Genomic DNA, 27,500 nt, shown 5'->3' on the forward strand with positions numbered 1-27,500 from the left:
ATATATGTATGTATACATATACATATATATGTATGTATATATGTGAATATATGTCTGTATATATATACATATATGTATGTATACATATACATATATATATGTATGTATATATATATATACATATATGTATGTATACATATACATATATACATATACATATGTATTTATATATATACACATACATATATTTACATATATACATACATACACATATATGTATACATACATATATTGCAAATTTTAGTCTTTCTTAGACATACATTGGTTTCGTTTCACTGCCCCTCAATAAACTACAGACATACTGTATATTCAGGATATGGTAAAGCACCCACACACACACGGGTGTGAAAGTGGTCAATAAAACTGATGGGATTATATTATAACAGTCCACAATCAGATGATGACCTCAGTTACTATACATGTTGGCCACAACATTAACCACGGTTGGGTGTTGGTTAGAAACCCCATTCTTGGTCAACTCTCTCTCTCTCTCTCTCTCTACCTCTCTCTATCAGAGCCATTCTCTTAGATTTCCCGCTCTTCATCTCCATCCTTCAGCTGTTATCAGTTTTGCGCTGTTCGATTGCACTGCCCGGCCGGCTTTCTCTTTATTTATGTCCCTGTCTTCACCCGCTCTCTTAATCTTTTCAACCATACATGCGGCAATAAATCTCGGCGTCTGCCACTGATGTGTACAACAAACACCTGTCAGTTTGTCGGAGGATGAGTAATGCTGCACATTTACATGGAGAGCGTGGCCCTAATAACCCAGCCAGAGCCCCAGACGCGTGACATAATCCAGGGACTCCCACGATTAGGCAAATCTTCCTGTTAAATTAAGTGTAATTATTGGCTGTATCAGCACAAGAAAAATAATAAGAAGAAAAATAATGTTTGCAAAAGCAGAAGATAAGGTAAAAAAAAAAAAAAGCTACACAGAATAATCGAATACATTTAACAACTTTGGTTAAAAAGGGCCGTTGGAATGTAATGCTTAGAATGTTCCAGTAGGCAACATATTCAATCCTTGAAAAAAAAAAAAAATGGTTTCACAAAAAATACAGTCTAAACTGCATGTCCTTTCACGGAGGTATAAATTAGTCGGCGGTGGTGACGATTGGTTACGGTGCGTGTTCTGCTTCGTGTGGTACCTCACTGCAGCCACTATAATGATGGCCTTGAAGCTCCTCCTGCTGCAGGTGAGGAGAAATCTGACCACAGTGAAGGGAGTGAAATAATGAAGATGTGAGTCAGGAGAGTAGCTCAATTACTGTGGCAGGAATTTCCATTGTATCTCAGCTAATTAGAAGATTTCAGCAGAATGGAACAATGACTCACCGTGTGATCATTCTCAGGACCATTCATCACGAGGAGACGGTGGAAACTCGTTTTTCTTTTTTTGTACAATCTTAAAGTGAAGACTCAGTCCATTGGCCCTACTCTCAAACAGTGGACTTTCTCCTTGCTTTACAGAGATGGGAATGGGGTTTGAGACCCAGTACTAATTGTGAGTCTTCAATAACACAGTTTACTAACTCAGTGTGAACCCTATGCCTGTTTAGTTGAATACAACACTGATGAAGTCACAGGAATTGAAGAAATATACACCAAACTCTTCAACAGCTCTAAATCTTTATCCTTTCTCTAGTTTTTGCTGCCACACACTGCCACCTAGTGGGAGTATTTATTAGTAGTGGTATAGAATAGAATAGAATAATTATCACTGTATAACCCTGAATGACACGACAACATTTCTCAACCCCCCAACCCATTCTCCCGTTGCGCATTAACAGACAATATCGCACAACACTGTTTCAATAGAAAGTATTATAAGGACTAGTGGTAGTAGTAGGTATTTTGGTTTTCTCGTAAAGTACAAAAAGGATATTTGATCAACGTTGGTGTGAATAGTTTGTGGACTTGTTAATGGACTAGATAACTGTCCAGGATGTGACCCCCCCCGCCTCTTGATCAAGAGGATTGGCTCGAGATCACACAGCAGTAGATGAAAAAAAAATGGTAGAAAATAATGTACACACACACACGACTCCTGCTCTCAGCCCTCCTCCCTGTCTGTTCGTCAACTCCATCTTCCCTTTCTTGGATCATCCCCGAACGCACGCTGGGATCAGCGACCTGCTCCTTTATCATCAGAGAACCAGGTGCAGCCTGGGATTTTCTGCCCACCCTTTTATCACCAACGTTTCCAAACATGGCGAGCGTGGTACAGGCTGCTGCTCGTCTTCATCTCCTGGACACGACGGGCAGATTGTAGATTCGCTTGGTTCAATGCAGATGTGCTTCCATTACTCGGAATTAGTGAATGAAGGTGCATCTGTGTCCTGGCAAGTGTGTGTGAGCAGAAGGATCAGCTCGCAGGTTCGACTCCAAGGGCCTGACTTCAAAGCAGCAGTGGGCTCCGGCTCCGGCTCCGCTGCTCCGGCTGCCAAGAGGAAATTCTCTCTTTGTGACGGAGCCTTGTTTAGCAGGACCAATCGATTTGCTTTGTTCGCCTCTATGACACTGGGAAGGGCAGATATGGCATCTATTTCAGGGCCCAACACATTGATCTGAACAACTGTTGGCCGTGTAACTTTCTGTATACACCAAAACTCGCGCTTTCTTGTAAAAATGACACTTAATGACTCTAAAAAACACCATTTCTCAATTTTTGTATTTTAAAAGGATGTCAAAACTTCCCTGCTTCAATGTGGCTGACTCAGCAGAAAAACACACCCTCATCTCAGTAAGACTGGCTGATCACAAAGAAAATTGATCGCTACCAGGGGAGATGTTACGCAACGTGCTTTGTACTCCTCAGTGCTTTGTCTGACAGGTTCCTTCTGAGGAACTGAGTTTGAAGAGGCTGCTGACGGGGGACAGGAAGTGATGTGACGTTGACGAGAGGTTAATGGGTCGCAGTGTTTTTTCATTAAGGACTAAATTGCAGTCAAATAGATTTAACCAAAACGTCGTGTCGACTGCTGGGTTTATTGGAGAAAAGGGTTTTCAAACTGAAGGTTAGAATAAAAAAAATTTAAAAAAATAAAATAAAAGAAGAAAAGCTTCACAAAGATGGTGGGAGGTTAGCAGGTGTGGAAAGAAGACACCCCCCCACCCACACACACCCCCCACCCACACACAGACACAAAGGCAGATTGTAAAAAATATACATAGCACTCTGAAACAATAAGTGGAAACATCAGGGAACCAAAGTAGACTGGGAGACTCAACACACAAGGGAGGCAGAGACAGATGGGCCCAGGTGATACCCATTAGGGCGGGGCAACAATCACAAAGGTGCGAAAGCTGAAAACGACTAAATGTGAAGTGGACAAAGATGAAAAAAACAAACTGTTGTGAGTATTGTCTGCGTAGGCTCTCAGTCATCCAGGTCATCTTATCCAAACATGAAAAAAAAAGCTTCAAAATTCAATCATCTGGATAATGAGATCATATCTGACACGTCAGACATTGGTACTGAACCAACGCTGGGACTCAGCAGCAGCAGAGTCAGTAGTTGCCACATCTATAATCATAATGTTGTGAGTTCATCCTGTGTTTTTTCCGTGTAAAGGTCAGTGAAGCCCCAAGAAGCTGCTCTGTGAGAAACTGATGCTCCTACGTGAAACAAAGGAGGAAGAGCAGAAGGAAGAGGAGAAAAAAAAAACAGAACTCTATCTGTCTCTCAAACACTCATCACACTGAAATGAATTACACGCCGCCCCTGATTAATACGAGTGGGAACAGTGAGCCTGTTGACATTAATGACTGTGTGAAATTTTTAGTGGCTGCGATTATGTGCACCTGCTAAATGAATGCAGAGAGAACGCTGCGCCGTCAGACGATGTGAACGTAGCATTAGTTGCTGATCGATACGTGCCAATATTGGGGTGAACCCGTTGTTCCTTTTGGATTCCAAAATAATGACAGAATTCTCTGGAATGTTCTGGAAACTGCCAGTCATCGCACTGCTATGTTCTTATGTTCCCACATGGGGCTGAGGCATGAGTTTGGCCGCATCCTCAAAGATCTGTCGTAAAAAAATAGTTTTCTAATGACATTGGCATCAAAACTTTATTTTCACAAAAGATTATGTAGCTAACATTCTGAAACTACATCCGATATAATCAGACTAGATAACACACACGTACAGTTAAAAATATATAAAAAATATATATTTCTATATATATTTCTATATATGTATTTATATATGTATGTATATATATATATATATTCACACATACAAATATCCATAGTACAAACATATATAAATATATACATATATGTATATATTTATATATGTATGTATGTGTATAAATGTACATATTTATATACTGTATGCGGCGATGTTTATATCTATGCATAATATGTATATATATAGTCCATATACATAAATATATTTTGTATTTTGCATTACCATTTGTTTAAATGACTGTTATTTGTTTTTCTTGATAATCTTAAAAATCACAATCATAAAACTCAGGGTCAGGTTTTTATAGATTTAGCTGCAAACACTAATCAAACCAATTCAAATCCTAAAACCTGAAAACTTTAAAGTCTTCAACATTACATAAGAAGGGGATTCCTCAGCTGTGAACAGTAGTAGTAGCACTCCGTAGACCCTGATTTATGTCAACAAGAACAAGAAAAATTCAGAAATTGAAACTCCCTCTAAAAATAGCCCCTGGTAACATTCAAGTGCAGCACACACACAAACATGCATTTGGAGCCACACATGGTGGATATTAATAGCATGACCCAGTAATGTCATGTGACGGCTGAAGCAGTGTGTTTGGTGAGAAGCAAAAAAACCCAACACTGGGCTTAAATATATATAAAAATTATAAAGTTGAAAGAAACAGAAAAACCGCAGCTTGAAGCCGGTGATCCGACACGCTCAGTCATTCCATCTGATAATCAGTTGGTCAGAGATAGCCAGCCCAGTGAGGTAATATACTTTTCAATATCAGATGGCTTCTGGATTATTACAATCTCACTGCCACGGGGGTCAATTGGGAATTATTCTAAATCCTGTCTCGGACTTTCTACCTGTCTCCTCACTATAATAAATATGCAAGGCGCACAAGGACGGTCTCAAGGCAAAAACACTGAAATGAAACCTCTCCTTTCACCTCCTCTCCTCTCCTCTCCACGCCGTGCTGCTCTTGGCAGCCAACGTGAAAACTGGACCAGGATATCAGGTTCATGTTGACATCACCCAGGATTTGGGTGTCGGTGCCAGGACAGTGTTTAAGTCGGGGAACACACACTCTGACAACAGGGACAAGGAATTCAACTTTTCATCAATGAGTTGCTTTAGAATCTGGAGGAGGAGTTTATGACTTTTTTAAAAGAAATTATTGAATCAAAACCAAATCAAACAGACACAGACACAGACACAGTACTTTTTGATCCAACTCTAGGCCCCTGTGGCTGCGCCCCGGGTTAAACTTCCTACATATTTAAAACATTTCTTTATTCTTTTGCGGCAGAGTATTTTATGTTTGTCCTTTGTATTCTGCTCCTTATTCCAAATTTAACATATGGCGCTATATTAAAGTTAGACGGCCTCCTATTCTATCTTATCTCCTTTCATAACTCCTCTCTCATGGCTGGATAAATATGAAAATATTTGACAAGGAAAATAGTTTTTTTTTTAAAAAATGAGCTTAAATGCATTAAACTGCAGCTTCAGTAAAGTTTTTTTTTTTACACGTTTTCTCTTCAATTTCAGCTCACCACAAAATAGCTGCCTGCAACACCACCTGATGTTAAGGACAGTAATTGTGACACTGAATTAAACTGCATGACTGGGCAAAACTCGTTCAAGTGTTGTCTAGGGGCCAAGGATTGTTACTGTAAACCACAGGGGGGGGGGTGGGGGGGTAAGAGACGAGTGACACAGACCGGAGGAAGAGGAAGTGGGGAAAAAAAACCTGAGAATTATGTGCTGTATATCCAATAATAACACTTCCCTCCACTTATTGTTGCTCTAATGTACACGTTGTTATGTTCACACACTGCAGGCAAGAGTTTTAGTTTCACTGAAGGGCTCTCAGCTTTAAATCCCATCTCCACTCCCAGCATGTGACCTTCAACTTCAGAAGAAAAACACACTCTTTTTTTTTTTTTTTCCACCTTGCTTTTCACTTCAACACAAACAACCCCTAAAACTGCAGCATTTACTTCTCTGTGCTGGATTATTCCCACACTGACACACAACAACTATCTTGAGCGCTACAAACAGAATTTGTTTTTCCTTACGACCCTTTGTTGCCGTTCAGGCTCCGCTGCCGCCGAGTCGGTGCGCAGCCCGGTGTCTCAGAGAGCAGTGACGTAGCGCCTCAGGCTTTGAAAATATATCTCTATACATTCCACCTACACCCTCCCCGGAGAAGCACTGATGTTTATTTACCTTTTTTTACCACAATGAGGCTTTATCTGTGTGACTGTGTGTTCGATTGTGTGTTTTCTCCAGGTGGTGTGGTTGTGTACTGCAGGAGGAGCAGGTCGATCGGCCTACTCTGCTGCCTGCTGTCAGTCAAGGTAACCTGATACTTGTGTCTGTGTGTGAGAGAGAGTGTTAAAGACCGGCTAAACACTCACCGGGGGCCGCCTGCCACCAACACAGCCAACAAAAAGGTCTCCGCCCGCTCGCTCCACAAACACTCGGAGCGGCTTTCTGGGAAACGAGCGCTAAAATAAATCTGTCTGTCTTAGATTTAAATGAGTTTAACTTACATTTACTGATGGACAAACATCGACTCCAAACTTCCAAGTCACATTTAAGGGCAAAAAAAAAAAAACAAATCACAAAGACAATCCAGACAATCCAATCAAAAAAAATTTAAAAAAATCACAAAGACAATCCAGAACGCAGGGCACGGGTTCCCATAATGAATGAACAAACAAACAAAGATTGTAGATAATGTTGAAAAAAAGAAAATCCTCAAGAGCAAAATAATGGGCCGCGACCCTTAGTTTGAGACCACTGCTGTAATTTGGTTGTTGATGCATGAACATGTTTGACACTGTACTGTCATCTCTTTTCTATGAAAAGACCTGGTATTGTGTGAACATGACGTGAAGCCATGCACATTTCTGTAGATCATTGTTAGCATGCACCACATCAGACAGCAGCTCTTTGACTGCTTTTCCCCTGGAGCAGCGATTGCATTTTTTGGCAGCACTGTTGCTCCCTTTCCACTTTTACTCTTAACAACATCTAGGGCTATTCAATAAAGAAGCTTCAGGGAGCTCAGAGGAGCAGTGCAGGGTGGGGGGAGGAGGGCGGGGTAAAAATAGAGTGAGCATTCAATTCTGCCTCAATTATGCCAGGGATTGTGTGCTTACGCTGATAAAAGAACAGAGAAGAAGTCCATGGCTTATTTAAAGGCTGCTGTGTCACGCTCAGATCTGTCTTTCACAAAACCAGGACCTACATTTCGCCTTTTTCCCCCCGTAGGGAACTGCACTTCACCGAGCAGCATGCTACACTGTCACGTCGGATGCCGGATGTCGGTGGATGTTCCTTTCAATTCTGACGACTGAGGGCCGGCTCTGGAGCAAATCTGGAGGGTGCTTGGAGTGTGGAACAGGTAAATGAGCGTGTGTCCTCGAGCAAAGGTCACCGCTCTGCTTTAAGATCACTCGCTGCTCTCGCTCAGTCAAAGAGCGACATTTCAAAGTCTTCTGGGTTAAAAACAAACAAACAAAAAAAAAAACAGCGCAGTTGACGCTAAGAATATGAGCCAATGACGAGGCTCGATCTGCCTTTTTGTGAACATCTGCAAAGCAGGAAGGTATTTGAAGCCAAACTCTTCTACAGACGATGCAGGGGTCAGGGGTCAAACATTAAAGATGTGGGTTTTTTTAAATTAAAAGAAAAGCTAAATCGAAAAAAGGTTCCTTTTGTCACAGTTTGTATCCGGTGGCCTGTGCACCAACAGTGATGTATACTCATGGACCTTGCATTTAATTAAGCAGAACCCCTTAGCCCCCCCCCACACTTTTTTTTTTTATCCAAGAGCCAGCATAATCATTTCAAATATGCTGTGATATCATCTGCTTAATGTGCTATTTTACCATACAGTTAAAGCTGGGCGATAAATCTGGCTACGGCTCTGCGTTAATAGATGCAGAGGCCGGGCTGAATAATGTGTGCATTAGATTAGCAACACTACGGCAGCGCACCACCGTGGAGGGAGAAATTCCTCACGTTTATCTCCCTCGGTGGCTCCCAAAGGGTAAGAACCTGGAGCCCACTGAGGGGCAGGGGGCTTCTCCTGGGTGTGTGTGTGTGTGTGTGTGTTTGAATGGAATAAAGCAAAGATGAGAAGACAGAGAGGGAAGAAGGCATGTCCACTCTTGAGTGGCTGATGATTCACTTCATCCACACTGCTGACCCCTGGAACCTCAACAAAAGTGCTCGATCGTAGCCTGAAGCTGCACACATTCAAATCAGACGCACAATTCTTCGCGTTCCGTCTCCGAGCGCGTTGCCAAAAGGTTAGAATCCGGCTTTGTGAAGGCTCCAAGACGTTCGCGAGTAAAAAAAAAAAAACGACACGCTCGGAAAATCCATACAGCTCGGTGTTTCCTCTGCTAATCTGTTTTTTTTTTTACATACATCCTGTTCCCTGGTATCCAACATACGGGGCACGATTTGAGGTCACCTCGTTACGGCAGAGGACAAGACAACAAAAGAATGGGAGGGGGTTGTGGGGGGGGCGGTCGGGGGTTATGAAATCCAGAAATTCGACTTCCACCACCTCTGCCATTCATCTTTGTGAAAGAGCAGAACGAGGATTCATTATTTGTCTTTTCTCACCGCGATCTTGTGAATTTGCATACTCTGCATATACCGACATCTGTGTGTGTGAGAGCACAAACACGTGTGTGTGTGTGTGTGTTCTGTCTCTTTGTGGCTCAGTGCTACCTCTTGGGACAAAGATTAAAAACTGGGAGGTCAAAAGTATTACTCAGGTGACGATCCGCAGCATTTGTGTGAATCTGAAAAAAAATTAATACCTTGAAATAAAATTTTAAATAGAAAGTGTTTCGTTTGTGTGTGTTCACCATAAAGTTGTTAAAGAGAAACGACAAACCTGGCACGAACCGTGTGTCAAACACAGTCTTGTTCTATCATTACACTGAGAGCCTCAGGTCTGACATTATAAACTGGAAATCACTGGAGAGGAAACTAGTATAAACATCAACCATTCATGGATACAGACGTGCAAAATAAAGCAACGGATCTTAATGTGCAATTATGACCTAATTAAAAGCAGAGAGAGAGAGAGAGAGAGAGAGAGAGAGAGAGACAGTCATCATGACCCGTTCCACTGCTGCAAAACAATGACTGAAATATTCAGCATTGACTTTTATCCGATGTATCAAAGCAACGACACGACGCCTGCGTCTCGTCTCATCTTAAACAGCAGCAGCCGACGGCCGGTCATGTCAACAGGAAATGGAAAAACAAGGACCGCCACTTCCTGTGACGCGTCTGGTCGTCGGCGCAGCGGGTCACGTCCAACAGCGGTGCGTTGAGAGTGAGTCGGCTGGTGTGTGCACACACTGTACACACACGTGCACTGACAAACACACACTTGGAGATGCTGACTGTGTATATTCCAACCCCCCCCCCCCCTCATTCTCCCACGCCTCTAAATGCAAAGATGAAGTTCAACATCGCCTCCAGATTTGGTAATTAGCCTGTCGACATCTGTCCGCTCGGAGCATGATGGGATTAGGAGTAAAAAACAAACGAATAAAAATATGAATAAATCGATATTAGGCATCGTCTCATCTGATCTCCACCTTCCCTCCCTCCCCCCGTACCCTCCCCCAAACATCGGTTGCCAACTGACCTCCACCCCAACAACCTCCATATGTTACAGGAAAAAAAAAAAAACCAACCCAGATGTAATTTTAAATGTGATCCTTGTTTAATTGATGTTAGCGTGTTGCTGAATAATGCATGGCCGTCTTCCGGAGAAGATTCCGCAGCAATAATTTGCGTGCGTGCGTACGGGGGGGGGGGGGGGAAAAAGGGGGGGTATCCACTTTGATGTGAAGCTGGTGTTCCACTTGTCAGGCCGCTCGGAGATCCAGTGGGAATTGATGGAATGATAACTTTTGCTCTTATGGAATAATTACAGAGGTGGTTTAAGTTGGACGAGACGAATCACGCGTGCGATAAAGCGCCGGGTGAAACGCTGAGGTGTTCTCGCTATTCATTTCCCCGCCAGAGGCTGTCGGTGCAGCCCGCCTGGATGCCGTCGAGCAAGACTTTGACAAATGAAGCAATTACTTTTATGAGAGTGTGTAGGATTGATTCATCAACTGACACTTGCTTCCAAGAGCTGCTGATTTAATTGGGGAGCTGGTGACACGTCGTCTTATTCGAATAACAACTTTTTTCAAAATTAAATAACATCCCAAACATAATGCTCGGAGTGGAAGACGGGACGAATTAAAGCTAATTCATAATGATCACTGTTAAATATTAAGTTAGAAAAACATTTGTAAGTTTGTCTGTCTAGACTTGAAGTATTATAGCTGTGAATACATTTTGATGAGGATTCATTCATGAATGGAGCGCCGCTGGATGATCTCACACCAACATGAACAGAATACATCGTTTATTTTTTCCAGACAAATCCTCAACGTGACATTTTCTCCTTGTACGTCAGGTAATGCAAATTCCCAGGGAACAGTAACTGCTGAGTCAGACGGAACGGTTGTTTCTATGATTGAGAAAAAAAAAAACATTACGAGTTGAACATTAAAGCATTAAAGTGATCTGCTTGGTTTAAGTCAAGAGCAATCACATCGAACAGCCACACTCTGGCTTCTGTTTGATTAAAAGAAAATATCTTTGGACCTTTGGAAAGAAATATATATAAGAATATATATATAAATATATATATATAAGAATATAAATAAATATATATATATGTACATATATACATATATAAGCATATATATGTAATACTGTATTTAATCTTTTTTTAAATATATGTATATACATAGATATAGGTAAATATATATGTATTAACATGTAGGGATATGAACCCGATATGGACCAAACATTTAATTTCAGATTCCGATATCAACTGATACCGATACAGGCCTGGTAATATTTATTTAATTTCTTTGTGCAAACCACTGTATGAGTATGAGATTAATTAAATGAGCTGCAATGCTGCCATCTAGTGACTTTCACTTTAATATACAGCCGTTTATCCCCAAAACAATTTTTAAACACGCACACATCTTTTGACGAAACCCAGGTGTTGTGTTATTGGGCTTTCATTATCGGAGGAAAAACCAATAACAATGCTTAAAGATATTACATAATATTCTAATATCGGAACAATAATATCGGTCGGCCGATATTATCGGACATCCCTATATACTATATATGCAATATATTCTTCACCAAACTGTTTTACTGTATGTATTATTCTAACTATTACAAACAACATATTTGTTTCCTACTTGTTTGATGTGACACGTTGACAGTCGTGTTTTTGCTCAGTGATATCAACAGCAACCTGGATGGCAAAGAATCAGAGAGCGACTGCAAACCTTCCTACGCAGCCGCCACTGAAATTATACAGTTTGCGTCTTTTTCAAGAAATAATGACAGACGATATGAGGGAAGATATAATGGTTTTATGCCTTAGGTGTGATCCTGCCTTCTGCAGAGTTATGCATTACAATGTGAAATCACACCATTCAGGGGAAAATGCGCCATTTGCACAAATGACTCACTGCTCCAGTAACAAGACATTTGTACCGTTTCCCACATCATACCAGTCTATATTTGGTGGGAAACGATGGAGTCAAAGAAATCATGTTCCACTTCTTATCTGAAAACCCAACTCTGAATCAAAGTGCCCCTATTCAAACATGGGGGCGCCAGAGATAATGTGCGTGTTACGCGGCACAATAATCCAACAGTTTATGCCACCAGAGGGTGCATTTGCATAAATTTCCCTGATTGTGTCACATGATACACGTGCTGTTTTCTTTGGCCCTGCAGGCTCCCCGCTGAGAAGTCATAATAAGCTCTTAAACCCTGAAGAGGAAGGCGCAACTCGCATGTTCCTCTGTCACGGCGACAATGAAGAGGTTTATCACTGCTAAAGGATTGGTGGGAATGAGGGGGGGGGGCGGAGGAAGGGGGCGCTGCCGAGATGTGAGATGTGGGAGCGATTGTACTGGGTAGAACTGGTGTGTACAGAGAAACTAAAGTTTCCAGGGTGGTGGCTCGGGAACCAGGGGTTGAAGAGAAGACAGATCATGTTTGCAGTCAGTTTTAAAGAAGTAGAGCAGCGACGTGAGGGGTCAAAGGGCACCGTGAGTACATTTCTGCCTTTGCCTTTTATCGTTTTGGCCTCAGAGTGTTTTTTTTTTAATGCAGTTTTGCGGGGAGCTGATGAAACGTTTCCACCTGATTATATTCACATTCACATCAACAGATGCAGCTCTAAGTACCTCGAACAAGATCATCGAAGACGGATGGTAACAGCAGCCCTGAACTGTGCCAAACCTCGCAACTACTTCACACAGCCATGCATATTGTTAGCATGCTAACAGTGGCTAACAAGCACTACACGATAAAAAAAAAAAACTGAGGCTAATGAGACTGATTTGTTTTGCAGGTGTTCAGCCATGCATCACTGTAACGGACGAACGGCTAAGAGTTGCCAACATTTTTACGACATTTTTATACATTGAACACTCGTATTGTTTTTTTTTCATCTTGAACAAAGCATTAATCTGACACCGTCTGTAATCACTACGGGGCTAAAAGTTTGCATCAGAATCAAGCGGTGGGAAATGAGCTGTTTTAACCGTTAATTCCATTAATTACACGTCGTCAGGTTCAAATCCCCGAGTAATTTATTACCTGAGCCAGTACCAGTCGTTCAGCCGTTTGTCATTCTCTGATGCAGAGTGGGGCAACTATTTAAGACGTGTGGCAAATGTTAAGGACAGCAAATCCTGCCAAGCAGCATTAGTGCGTAGTGCACACACTATTTAAAGGATGTTCAACATGGGCACAGTATTTTTGAGCGACACAGTCTTAGTAATAATGCCTCTGTGGTGCCAACTTATAAAGCAGAGTAGGTGGTAAACAGAAATAGCTTGAAGTTGCAGCAGTGACAGCTTCCTGGAATCACAGGACACCAACACACAGCACTGTTGAGGACAAACCTGGTCAAGAACCAGCAACGAGGCAGTGACGACGTCGGCTTTACATTCTGCTGTTTCCATGACAAAGGGATTTCAAACGCCTCAACGAATGCAAAAGCGATGCATTCAAATTCAACAGAATTTACACACCGATTTTTTTTTTGTTTTTTAAAGTTGGTATTTGCTAAAGGAACACGGAAGGTTTAGAGCAGGATGAGCCAAATGAATGGGAATGTACACAGACATTACGCAGTAACGGCAGCCCATTCATCAAACGGAGATAGAATCTTGTCACGAAGCTGTGCAGCTCAGCTACAGACCTCATCTGACGGCCTCATCTCTCTTCAGGCATTATGTTTTCTGTCGTGGCCGTTTGCATTTCTGACGTCGCGACGGAGCGCAGTCGGCCACGCTCAGTTCTAGGATGTTTAATCTCAACTTCTTCTACAAATGAAATATTAATGCATCGCTTGTCGCAACTGCCAACTCGTGTTGCGTTCATGGACTGTGCGGAGACATGACTTGCGTAACCGTGGAAATTGAGAGTTTATGAGAAACTTACGAAAGATTTAAGTGAAAGATGCTGATACTTCTGTAGATTTAGCTAACATTTAGGTGAAACTCAAAGATCGGTCAAGACGTCTGAGGGCAAATAGATGCTGTAACCACGTGTTTACCAGTTAACTATCCTTTAGAGACGTGAATCTCCAGACATTTTTCTGCGGTGGCCTCTACTGTCAACCTCACCCCTCTTCAAATCTCCACTTAACTTTATTCAACAAATGAATTCCTAAACAGATATTGACTTTGATAAAAAATAAAAGGAAAATTAATGTGAAATAATTCACAATCTTCCAGTTTCAGTATTTGCTGAATTATATATATTTTTTATTATATTTCATCAGAGACCCTGCACGACACGTTCCTATAGAAAAACCAGCGCCTGGTTCTAGAGGTCGTTTTTCCAATAAAACAGGAAACTGTTGTCATCCTCTGGGCCGTAGACAGCCTCAAATAAAATCTTTACTCTAAGACCCTCGTGCTCTAGACGGCAGCAGCTGTAAATCAGTTCATCAATTCTGCATCCCAGTCTGGGTGTCGGACCAGCAGCAAGCAACGGTGCAAGATAAATGAGGGCGAGCTCATTGTAATTTCCATATCAATCATGGACAGTGTCAGCAGGTTAAGTAGAGGAGAAGGAAAAGGAGACGAGAGAAGGAGGACGGGAGAAGGAGAGAGGGAGAAGGAGAAAGCAGGAAGAGAAATTCTTTTTTAAATAAGAACCTACTCTGTTTATTATTTAACCGAAACATTTCAAAAAAATCAGAGCCTGATAATGCACCTCGTGGCGCCGAGCCAGAACGAGATGGTCCGTCCGCCCGTCCGTCCGTCTGTCTCTTCGCCTCTAACAATCCCTGAAACCATGTCCGATTCTCAACCGCCTCCAATCCGTGGGTGCAGACAGAGTGCAGCTGTCATTTTGGCCGCTCCGGCCGATTTATCTTCCAGCAACATTAACATTGAATCGTGGTTGTCAGCAAGCATTTCAACAGGGCCTTGATGTGAAGGTGGTGCGGATGACAAGTTGGCATGAGGGAGGGACGGCGGGATGAACACAAAAAAGGGAGCGGAGGGGTGAGAGAGGGGACAAACGGAAAGGGCCCTCAAGGCCCCATAACAAGTTCTCCGGAGTTGAACTGCTGAAACTTTGTGCTGCCATTATCTTGTTAGGTGCAGGAGTCATTGAAGGACAGCAGACAATTGATTGAACAACCCCGACTTCAGCACAATTTCCTCCCTGTGGCGACATACATCAGCCGGGCCGGGGGTTTCTTATATTCCGCAGCTTAACTACCTCACAGGCCGCCCGCTGTGACAAATGGTTTCTGTCTCTTCTAATGTAATATTTGTTTCTACTTCTGAGAGCCTCTCGGCTACCGCGGGGCGAGTCCGTCTGCCGACTCTTTCATTGTGTTAGCCGACTTTATTCCCAAACTGGCTGTCAATTGTTGGACATCTGAGTGTTCACGTCTGTCTGTCTTTTGTCTCGTTGTCTGCTCAGGTTTTTTTTTTTTTTTCTTTCTTCCCCGTCTCCCAACTTCTATCTAGTGCTCCCTCATCAGCCCTCTATGCACTGTCTGTCTCACACTAACCATATCACTGACTCCCCTGTGCACCCTGTCTGTCTGTCTCCCTCCCTCCCTCCCCCTGTCTGCGTATCCATTGCCTCTCCTCTCCTCCCCCCCCTCCACCTCCCCACCTCTGTTTTTTTTCTCATTCACTTCGCCACCGTGTCTTTGCTCCAGATGCTGGGCTGTCTCAGCTCCGTGGGCCACGTCTCAGTGATGGGCCCCTCCAGGAATTTAAAGCACCATTCTGGCATTTTCTTCCAAGCAATTGCTTTTTGCAGTAATAAAGGAGGACTAGCTTTAGCATCTCTCTCTCTCTCTCTCTCTCTCTCTCTCTCTCGCGCTCTCTCTCTCTGAATGAGCTAACAGTCTGAAGGCAAAACAAGCACAACTGTACGTCTATGAATCCTCTGGAGACGGGAGCACACAGGACGTCTCTGTCCAGATTCTGACCCAATTAAGCCACCCTCACACAATTTATAGGATTGTTTCAAAAACTAACCATTAATCACTTTTTCTTTGTCAAACACTCACAGTAGTTTCTTTCTACTTGCACTTATTTTCAGGGCAAAAAAAACAAAACAAAAATAAAAACAAACCCACAGCTGCAGCCTCAACCGCAGGAGGTGACGGACCAACATGCCTTCACTTCAACTGTCACCTGTTGTTGAGTCCCACAGCCACACGTCACACACACACACACACACACAGTGGAGTATGAACATGTTGAGTTTTACTGGTAAATATTGTCGCGTTGACATTTCACATCTGGACACGGGACGTTTGAGCTGCAATTAGGCAAATAAGACGACACTTTGCCTAACTGCAACCTCCCAAACGCTCCGCAGTTTGTTTCCCCATTAGGTAAATGTCACGCCATATTAGCACGCCATTATAGCATCTGCGGTTTTTTTAGCACGGCGCCATAGAGGAGGCAGTGAGGACTGAGAGGAGAGAGAGAGAGAGAGAGACAGAGAGAGAGAGAGAGAGAGAGAGAGAGGAGAACTGACTGGGAGAGGAACAACGACAGAAACCAGGAAAGGAAAAGAAAGAAGAAAAAAAACTCTAACTCTAACGGCAGCGTAAACAAGTGCACCAACTGTTGTAGCATTTAACGGAGGAGGCGGCGCCGTGGCGGCGGCGGCCGTGGAGGAGCGGGGAGTGTGCTGTTTTACTGCGGCACACTGCAGCGACTCAAAGCAAACACAGAAACACAGGCTGTGATGATGCTGACCTGTAGGAAGGGCTGTGGACAGAGACGAGACGTCGAGCTGGTCTTCACACACACACACACACACACTGCAACTATAATTTATAAACAACTTTAAGTGATCTGCAGCAGAGCAGCAGTGATTTGAGCCAAAAGCTAATGTCAGCATGCTAACACGTTAGCCGCTGGACGGAGGCATCACGACACTGACCTCTGACACCAGAACACCTAATTTTACCATTTGCCATAGTTTAACATTTTAAATTTTTTTTTTTTTACATTTTATTTTTTTTTCTCTTAATGTTAATGTTTTTCCCTCGTTTAATTTCCTTCATGAATTGAACTGAACTGTAAACCTCTACCTTCATGACTATATTCATGTTTCTCCTTTAAATGTGTGTAATTATGTATGTTATGTTTTAAACATGTATAATGACATTAACATTTCATATAGTTGGGCAACTGGGATGCTGCAGATTGCTGAAGTTGTCAGCAGCAGCAGCAGCAGGAGGAGGAGGAGGAGGAGGAGGAGGAAGAACAATGACATAAAGTAGAGAAAAAACACACACACAGGTAATGAGTTCAGACACATTGGAATGTGTGATTAAAGGGTAATTCAGCCAGAGCTGCTCGTCTCCCTGTGGCCTCTGGTTACTGTCTGTACTTCAGCGCTGTTTTTTATTTACATTAGTTTGGTTGAAACGACCAACCTTCAAAAACAGAGTTAAAAAAACCAAAAAAAAAACCCGCTGATTTTCACCTTGTGTCCCTGGGCAGAAGAAACCTGACAGTAACATCTGTGGCTGCTCTTTGTGAGAGAAGTCAACTCAAGGCTTGTAGTAAAGTGAAAAGGTTAGATTCCTGAGCTGCTCTGTGAAAGTGAACTGGAGCTGCTTTTTTTTTCTTTCTTTTTTTTGGTTTGTAAACAGAACAAAGACATTGGAGTGCTTTCTCATTTGTTTAGTGTTAGGGGTGAATTCACACAAAAGAGAAAAAAAACAACTTTGGAACAAAAGTACATTACTGTTCAGTCACTCAAAAAGATATATTCAACAAATATAAACAAAAGGAAGAAGAGCTCCATCAGCTTATCTCAGTTTTCACCCTTTCACACAACCCACCCGGGGACTAGTGGGTATCGTACTCGCAACTCCAGCCCCACTGCACTTCATATAAGCAGCTCTACAAAACACACACAGAAAATAATATGAAACAGCTCAAATTCACCCCATGTACCACTACCGATATGCGCACCACAGCTTGAGAACCACTTTCAAAGTTCACCTTTTCTTGCCACTGACTGAGTGTAGAGTGTGTTTGGGAAAGTTTGGGAGACTTCAAGGTGAAATCCCAGAACTTCTTTGTGCAATCTAACAGATGTTTATTGAAAAATTAAAGGGAGAGAGCGAGGGGGGGGAGGGGTAATTGAGGGAGGGGGCGGGAGTGTGTGTAAGCAAAAGCCACTTGTCAAATTTAGTGTGATGTCTGGGGGAAAGAAACAGGTCCCACACTGGAGGTAATTGCCTTCCCTCAGTTCAGAGTCAGCATCAACACGCTGTTAAATCTCACACGATGACGGATGCTCCGAGCCTCACGGAAGAGAACCATATGCTCGGAAAAACCCAATCAACAGGCTACTCTTTAATTGTAGAATGTTCTGCAAAGCCCACACTTTCAACAAGAACACGATGCAACAGAGAGACGACACACACACACACACACACACGTGCCGCCCGCGGCCCTGTTGCCGTTCCTCATCGGGTTGCCTTTGCACTCTGCAAACGATCCCTTCGCCGCTCAGTATTTCTCCGCTGTTCTCTGCCAAATTTTTCCCCCCTCGCCTTTACCAAACGTGCTGCTTCACCTCGGCAGCATCGACCCCCCCCCCCCCCCCCCCCCCCCCCACTCCTCCACCCCCAAATCCCCGCTCCTTTACCTCCGACGGCGTTGGTCGAGGTGTTTAAAAAATGTCCTAAACTTCAGGTCTAAAAAGCGGTTCAAATATGCAAACAGTCTCTGGCCCCATTTCCGGAAGTCCATAATGTGGCTCTTGGCTTTCTCAGAGGAGAACTGAACAAGTTGACTCCCTTTATGAATCTACGTCCCCAGGCCATCGGCAACCATTTCTGCTGCTTCCTGACAGTAGCTCCTCTCTCTGCCTCCCTCCCTGCAGAGGAAGGAGCTCCAGGCTATGCTGAAAATAGGATAAGATATTCAAATGTGTGCATGTGTTCACCTACAAGTACTTGCGTTTTTCGAGGTCAGCCGAGTCTCCCACCTCCCCCTTCCCCTTTCCCTCTCTCCCTTCCCTCATTTTTTTTTCCTTGGCAGGTAAATCAGATCAACCTTAAAATGTTCTCAGACGTCGGCGAACAAAAAAAATCTGTGTATGTGTTTGCGTGCATGAGAGAGGCCTCCTCGTGTCACTTCCTCTGCGAGACTAAGTGGTTTAAGGCCTCATGGCGAGGACGTGAGACGGCTGGGTGGGTCACACCATCGTTTCTTCACGGATGCCCCCGAGCTGCAGTTCTCAGTAACAGTCAACAACGCATCGATTTCAGCTGCACAACAACTGTGAGTAATAAACAAACAGGCAGAGGGAAACGGGAAAAGGGAGAAGGGAAAAGGCAGGGGCTCCGGCTGAGAGACGGTTCGCGGCGGCGGTGGAAGCACTGGTCCTTAACAGCGCCGGGAACGTTCATGCGTGTGTGTGTGTGTGCGCCTGACCTTTGTGCACTTTCTTGATCCGTATCTTTTCGCTTTGACGACCATGTATGTTCAAGTAGGTCATGGTTGTGTGCATTTTCTTTTCTTTCTGTACTACCCTGGATCCTGGCACCGATGATTCGTGCTCACGTCCGTGAACCCAGTTTGGCTTTAACGTCATATTCATTCTGTGTGTGTGTTTTACACCTGAGCGCCATCGTCACGGCGAGCTGGTCGAGTCTGAATCAGCAGGTTTAACAGCAGTATTTACACTGGAGTCGTTTGAGTCGTTCAGCTGAAACATAGTGAATTTCTTTTTTCTTTTTCTTTTTTTTTTGGCCCATCACTGTTTGAACCCGTGGTGTTGATCCTGCTGCGGATGAATCTGTCGTCGCTCTTCAGTTCAGACCAGGACTGCACTGCTGATACATTCCTCAGCAAATCCACAGCTTAGATTAGCATACTGATTAGCTGGCCTTGTAGTCCAGCTCACATGCACAGCTCCAGCCCCATGAATGCATAATGGGAGGTGTTAGCAAGCAAATGCACAGCAGACAGCATCCAGACGAGGGCGCTGGTGCGCACATTACGCGGCTTTATCGTTTCCTGCGCTTGTAATGTATTCAGAGAATACTGGAAACACTGCGGTGTGATCAGAGTTTCCAACAGAAGCTGATGGTGGAGAAAAAGTTAAAGAGATGAGCTCTTATCAATAATCTCCCCCTCCCCTCCCCCCCTTCACGCCCCTTCTCTCTCCCTCTCTCTTTACCGACTCTCTATTCACAAACCTCCCTCCCCACTCAATTAAGACGCACTTCTCGTGCCATACTTTTTAAACTTTTGAAACTCCATGCACCTCTCGCTCTTCTGATCAATAAACCCTCCCTCCCCCCCCCCTCCCCCCCTTCACGCCCCTTCTCTCTCCCTCTCTCTTTACCGACTCTCTATTCACAAACCTGCCTCCCCACTCATTTAAGACGCACTTCTCGTGCCATACTTTTTAAACTTTTGAAACTCCATGCACCTCTCGCTCTTCTGATCAATAAACCCTCCCTCCCCCCACGTTCTCCCCTCTTCACATGCACCTCTCGCTCTTCTGATCAATACACCCCCCCCTCGTCCTCCCCTCTTCTCCCCAACCCTGGACAACATTTATATAACCGTGCACCTCCCTCCTCTTGAATCCATCCCTCTCAGATGGATCTGAGTGGAGATGGCAGGCAGAGTAAAGTTGGACGATGATTCCTGGTGACAGGAACCGTATGAGTCACAGCTTTAATCACAGAGCTGCACTCAATCACCAGCCACAGCACCACCGACTGTAACTACACAACAGCACCCAAGGTAAAATAGTCCACGCCGCTCACAAACACTGTAAACAAGGCATTCAGATGATACAGATTTGTTTTTCTCCCAACGCAGGAACGACACAGTGGTGAAAAGGAAATGCATGTGTCGACGATAGTGGCAAAAAAAAACAAAAAAATCAAACAAGGTAAAAGTTTGTGAAAGGAACAACATAGGAAACAGTTAAATAGTCACAGAATGAACACTCAATAATGCACACTAATTGGTAAGAAATAGGGATGGACAGGAGGGGGAGAGAGGAGAGGAGAGGGTGGAGGGGAGGGGAGGGAGAAAAGGGAAGAAGAGGAGAGGAGATGATAGAAGGAGGAGTGGAACGTAAGAGAGGAGAGGAGAACAAGACGATGACAAGAGCGCAGCCATAATGACATCCTGTGGAAGGCATTAAAGACAAAGCTGAAATAAATGCTACAAAGAAAAAGGAAGGCTTAAAGAAAACACAGCACATAAAAGGAACAGATAGAAGGGCGACCGTCACTGACCGCGACATCAAAGGACACGGGAACAAAGTAGAGAAGAGGGTAAGATAAATATGAAAAGAGGAAGAAACCAGAAGACGGCAGAGACGAGGAAGGTCAACCAAAATGGGAGTGAATTAGAAGGAGCCCAGAGTTAAAAGAGCGGCGCGAAGCTCTGAGCCGCATGTTTGGAATGATTGGAGAATTATCAGCTGAAAGGACCACAAGAAAGGAATAAAGTGAGAGCTGCAGTGAAAGAAATGGAAGAAGAATGCTTTGAAGGATGTCTTTTTTTTTTCTCCCTTCATCTTTAGAACATGTTTCTTTAACTCATTCTCTAAACAATTCCACTGGTCAGGGTTTGGAAGTTGTTGTTATTAAAACAGTGACACAAACGTGCAGGTCATCACTGACATCGTTCAGTTAAAGAAGAGGTAAAGTGTTGCTGTGTGGGAGGTNACTGCTGACTGAAACAAACATCCAAGCACTATTGTTTGGACACCAGCAGTGGATCGATGGACACGGCCGTAGGCAACATCAGGGAGGAAAAAGACCCCTGCACACAGACGCTAACATCCTTATAAACTGGAACCCCCCCCCCACACCCCCCCCCCACCCTCCCCCCCCCGCCCCCAGCGCCATTAATTGACTTGAATGTGATTACAAAGAAAACTCTGTCACCGTCCAGTGCAGGACATGAAGACGAGAGAGAGAGAGAGGGAGAGAGAGGGCGTCAGACGTCGACAGCGTATGTAAAAAAAAAAAAAAAAACTTTCCATAAAAAAGATTAAGTAACAAAATCTGTTTATTCACCACGACATCAGCAGAACTAATGCCCTCAAAGACAGGATTATTACATTAATTATTAGCTCCGCTCAAATATAAAACACTCCTTTTCCCTTTTTTTTTTCTTTTTCTTTTAATACGGTTTATCACGGCTACGGCACAAAAAGGGTTCGTTTTTTTTTGCCTTCCTTTTTTTTATTTTTACCCCCAACACGTACAGGACGCTGCGTGGAGCAGAGCGTTCCAGCTGAGGTTTCTGCCCCTCAGAGACCCCTCGACGAGGAGAGGAGAAGGTGTGAGAGCCGGGGGAGAAGAAGAGGGAATGAAAAGGCACATTCATCCACCGAGGGGGGAGTTGAGGGTGGGGGGGTGTGAGGGGGGGCTGCTGTGTGGCGCTGGTGCGCCTGTGTACGTCTGACTGCAGGTCGTCGCTGCATCGATGCTGCTGCCAGTTCAATTACGTGGAGGATTATTTTCACATCAAAACTGTTACGTCACCGTTAACGACACTAACAACAATGACAGACGTTTGACCTCTGACCCTCACAGCAAAAAACAGCCCTGAATATGGGATGTGTGTGTGTGTGTGTGTGATCATATAAAAGCGTGACTAAGTGGGAAAGTCACGTGACACTTAATTAGGCCTCTGGCACACTTAATTTCAACAGCCACTTAAGACACATCTCCTGGCCAAAAGTGCCGGCTCATGGTTCCTCTGAGTTTTTATGTGTATGTGTGAGTGTGTGTGTGTGAGAGTGTGTGTGTAATTGCTCTACGTGTGGGTACATGGGGTAAAACGCTGTTGCTGTGGGGACACGTACGCTTTTATTTTACAGATCCCCACAAAGTGACACAGATTTGAGGTTCACCGTTTAGTCTGGAGTTAGGATTAGGATTAAAGCGGGATTAAAGTTAGTGTAAGGATTAAGGTGATTGTCATATGTTTGTAATAGTTACAGGTTAGAGTACAGGGCTTGGGGATGCGTTTTGTCTATGTGAACTGGTGTGTGTGTGTGTGTTCTTTCAATAACCGTTTAAAGGCTGAAGAGGAAAACCGTCTAGGGCTGGATCGATCCTCTAACCAATACCACTGAGATTATTCTGTGGTCGGAGCTTCACCACCTGACGGTCAACCTCTGTCACGGTCACCTGCCACCACCGTTGGCGATAATTGAACCGCAAATAGATCGAATTCGAATTCGAATAGAATAAATCGAATTCTAAAAAAAAAAAACTTACCGCAGTAGAGGACAAGCAGCGCTGTCAGAAGCACCACAGCCCAGAAAGTTGACGACATCCTCGGCCATCGATTGGCATCTTTGCGCCTTGCAAACCTTGACACTGGAGCCATTGACCGCAGAGAGGACTTCCCTTGGTTTTTTGTGTTTGTTTTCTTTTTCTTTCTTTCTTTTTTTTTTCAAGAAAAGACAAGTAAAAACCGAAAGGCGGTAATCTCACAATCCAGTGCGCATATCTCCGCGTGTAATCCAGAATAAAGACGTGTCGACATGGAGGAGTTGAAAGCAAAGCGCCGCTTCGCTCATGAAGGGTTTTACTCGGTTTGACTGTGCGCCACAGAAAAGGTCACATCTTCCTTGTAGGAATCCCAGTTTGACTATTGATCAAAGTTAAATTCTTAGATTCTCTCAGTGACACACGTCTTTCTTCGCCTTCGAGTTTTTTTTTTTTCTCCTCTCTCTCTTTCTCTCTCTCTCTCTTCAAACTGCCTTAACCTCTTCCCCTCGTCCTAAATTTCAGTGAAGATTTGCGCGCTGGTGCCGGATCGTTGCGTTGAGTTAATGCTCTAAGTGTTCCATCATCTGTACCGCAGCGTCGTAAAAAGCTCCTTTCACCTGCGTTAGGTTTCCACCATTCTCCGCGGTTCCGGCAGCCCGGACTGCTTTGCCCAAAAGACCGCGGCGATGAAAAAAATAAATAAAAATGAGGTCCCAATAAATTCCGCCTGTTAGGATGGAGGAGGGTTAGTCGTAAAGACGAGGAAGGAAAAGCCCCTGCAGCTCACGGTTTGGGGCACGAAGTAGACGGAGCTCAGTGGCTGGGTGCAGGAGAGAGGAGAGGAAAGAAGAGGAGAGGAGAGGAGAGGAGAGGAGGGAGGATGGTCACGGAGACACGCAGGCAGAAAGTAGCAAGAGGGAAAGTGCGCACTCTGGGACTCCGAGTGATTTTGTCCAAAGTGAAAAGATTCGGAAAAATCGATTCTGCGTCAGCAACGAAGCAATAACCCAATTGACGCGGTGTTTTGTTTTTTTTCTTTTTTCTCAGTTGTATCACAACAGCGTGACGCCGACACGCCACAGGAAATCATTTCACAGCACATAGTACAATCAGTGTCAATCGCGTTTTACAGCTTTTTTCATATCGATGTGTTTTCAATCAATGAATATCGACTGATATTTCACGCCCCCCCACACATACACACACACACACATTGCTGCACATACTGTACAGACCCAGACACAAGTAACGAGTGACGTCCATCACAGAGGCCCTACTAAAACAATCATGTGATCAATTACTGTCAGCGCTGCTATTAGCGCAGTCTCAACAAAGTGATGTCTTTATTTTCACACCAATAGCGAGCAAATATAGCATATATATAGAGAGAGAGGGGGAGAGAGAGAGAAATTTAGTGCAGAAGTGGTCGTGGTTTAAACACCACCCCCCCTCTCACCCCCCACTTTCCCAGCATCAGTTGCACTGAACCCCGTGTAGGAAATGAAAGTCGTCTTCTAATGTATAAAGTCAAGCCTGAGAAGTAGGACTGAAGCAGCAGCAGCAGCAGCAGCAGCAGCAGCAGCAAACCACCAGGGGGATGTAAATGCAGGGAAGTCATTATAAGACAATTTAACTACACCAGTCACATTATACTGAAAATTACTGAAATAAGAGCAGGTTCGAGGAACAGTGAGGACACTGATTATGCAGGTGGCATTTATTTTAAGGGCACAGTCCTAGAGAATCTGGACATCGTTACACTGGTAGCTGCAGTTCATTTACTACAATTACCCCCCACCCTCCCACCCTCCCTCCTACGATAGTGTACCTCCGTGCACTGTCACACTGGCAGTTAGGGCAAGTGACAGAGCGCTTGGGCCAAAGCCTCAGCACCACGGACAGCGCCAGTAACAGCTTTGTAGAAAGCATTAAACACACTTTCCGCCAACTCAGCGTCGATGCCTCACACAGCGTAGCTTCAGCACCACGGACAGCAACCACACTGACAGACCTGCAGGCGGGACTAGAGCGTGATAGCACCATGGATAGCGCCCAACAGCACTGTCCCAGACCTGGAGAGAATGAAGCAGCAGCGTGGGCTCGGACTGACATGACATTTTCCAACTTCAGGATTCTGTGACACAAATACTCGACTGAGACCCGAGTCCACATCTGGTATTATTAATATTTCATCATGCCTACTATTTAGATCGGCTGTAAATTCTGCCTACAACTGTCGTCACATACATATATTAGAACAGACTTTTTTGTTGAAACCAAATGGAATCAGCGACGTCTGAATGTGCATGTGACTTTATGTTATTTAGAATGCAATATGAAGCCCTCCCCTCACTGAAATTACAATTCCATGTCTTCCTTGACCTTCCGTGTTCAAGTCACCTTAAAATGCAGTCTCTGTGTACAGTATACACATATTTACAGTCCCGGTTGTTGAGTGGAGGCACGCCACATCCTTGACATTTGGTGTCAGCGGCTGTGAGACTAAGTGCACATCAAACCAAATTCTATTTGCCACTTGCATATGGGTTCCACACTAAACATGTACACACACACACACACATCCTAGGACACACATTGAATGCAAATTAGGACATTAAGCACATTCACATGTGGCACCTTCTGTTTCTGCGTCACATCAACACCCATTAACTTCATCTTCATAACACAATGTTGGATTGTATTTACCGGTAGTTGGAATAGATAGTTAATAGAAGTTTAAAATTTGTTTTTAGAAAAAAGACTTGAGCGTTTCTCACGATGGACCTGCAGATGTCCTCCAGGTTTAAAGCTTTAACCCCTCGTATAAACAGAATCTTTGAAGGATGACTCCCAGTCTTGGCAACAAGTTTGTTGTTGAGCTACACTAAGGAAGTGTTTCCCAACCTTTTTTGAGCCACAACACACACATATCTTCAGGTAAAAAAACCCACATCACAGCACTAAACAAAAATCTCACAAAAAGTATATACAGTATAATGAAAAATAATAATATTGTAGTTTAAATGTACTAAAAATGTACTCCTGTTTAGTTGAAGACAACGCTCACATAGTGGCAGGAATTGAAGAAAGAAGATCTTCTTCTGATTATCTTTTCTTAGTTTTAGTAACCATCTGCTGCCACCTAGTGGAAGATGATTTAATTGCTCTGTCTGCCACGCATTGACGAACAAATAACAAATGAAAAGCAAAAATAAATCAGTCATAATATTTTTAATATAAGATTAAACTTCTTTTCTAAGATATTCTGTGTATTTACAGAAACTGTTACCGAGTTAAAAACATTAAATCCTTAAGGAAGTTAGAGAGGGCAGTGTATTAACTAAGAGGCTAACAAGCTAACTGATCATTACAACTGCTACCAATTAAAAAAAAATCCCCACTTCAGCTTTTCCTCCTAATTAAAACAGTGGATGACAACCAATTCCAGGATGGTTTACAAGGTCACGTCATCAAACAACAAAAATAACAGAGTTCTTATTTAACCAGAAGGCTCTATGTAACCGCTGCACTTTGCTATTTTAAGACTCTTCTTGAAGTTTCCGACTTGAATGCGTAAGGACCACTGAGGCTTCAGCAGACGAGGCGGCATTCAAAAGCCGAGGCTAAGCTGCGTGGTGCTGTTCCTTTTCTTTTCGTATAATAATGAACATGTGAAATCCATGGATCACATGAGCCGAGCGGCAGCCATTGTGTCAGTAATAGAAAACCTGGTGGGGAGCGACTCCTTCTCTCGGTGCGATGCTGAGCTTCTCAGTGAGGGAGACTCTGAGACCTGACCTTTCTCTTTTTCTCTCTCCCTTCTTTTGCTTTGATCCAACCAGACACGAGCTACTTCCCCTCTATTGGGCCACCACGGAGGGCTTTGAACTTAGCTTGCCACTCAGTGATTTAAGCGCACCAAGTCTCCTCCGCAGCAGGGACTGCTCTTACTGTCATGGATTAAGAGAATAGAGGGGATGGTGGGGGTTGGAGGGTTGGGAGGTGTGGGGTGGGGGTACGGAGAAGCCTTTTCAACTCGGTACATACTGTATCTGTGACACAGTGATTCAACACGCAGAGCAACAGAGAAAGACACGGCAGCTGGAAAGAGTTGAGCAGTTTTTGTAAATCAACCAGATTATGGCTGTGCTGATGACGTGTCAGTATCACAACAGTGTACACTAGTACATTCTAGAACAGGGGTGTCAAACATACGGCCCCGGGGGCCAGAACCGGCCCACTAGGCAGTTCAATCTGGCCCACTTGATGAATTTTGAAAATAAAAAAAAATACAAATACTTCTATTAATTTTTTTTTGTAAAATTAGATTTCATTACATATAAATTAATATTAATAAATAACCAATACACTTATAATGAACAGTATCATAAAAATAAT

General features: G+C 43.7%; 1 protein-coding gene across 1 annotated transcript in view; it reads right to left on the bottom strand.

The window, feature by feature from the left end:
• The window catches only part of tafa5a (TAFA chemokine like family member 5a), a 141,309-nt gene extending 116,837 nt beyond the window's left edge, over positions 1–24,472 (bottom strand). The window contains exon 1 of the mRNA XM_008315903.3: positions 23,106–24,472. Coding sequence (XP_008314125.2) covers positions 23,106–23,217 — 112 coding nt within the window. The 5' untranslated portion in view covers positions 23,218–24,472. The remainder of the gene's footprint in view (positions 1–23,105) is intronic.
• Positions 24,473–27,500: the final 3,028 nt, after the last annotated feature.

Source organism: Cynoglossus semilaevis, chromosome 8 (genome assembly GCF_000523025.1).
Source record: "Cynoglossus semilaevis isolate Cse_v1.0 chromosome 8, Cse_v1.0, whole genome shotgun sequence".
In the NCBI taxonomy this organism is placed as follows: domain Eukaryota; kingdom Metazoa; phylum Chordata; class Actinopteri; order Pleuronectiformes; family Cynoglossidae; genus Cynoglossus; species Cynoglossus semilaevis.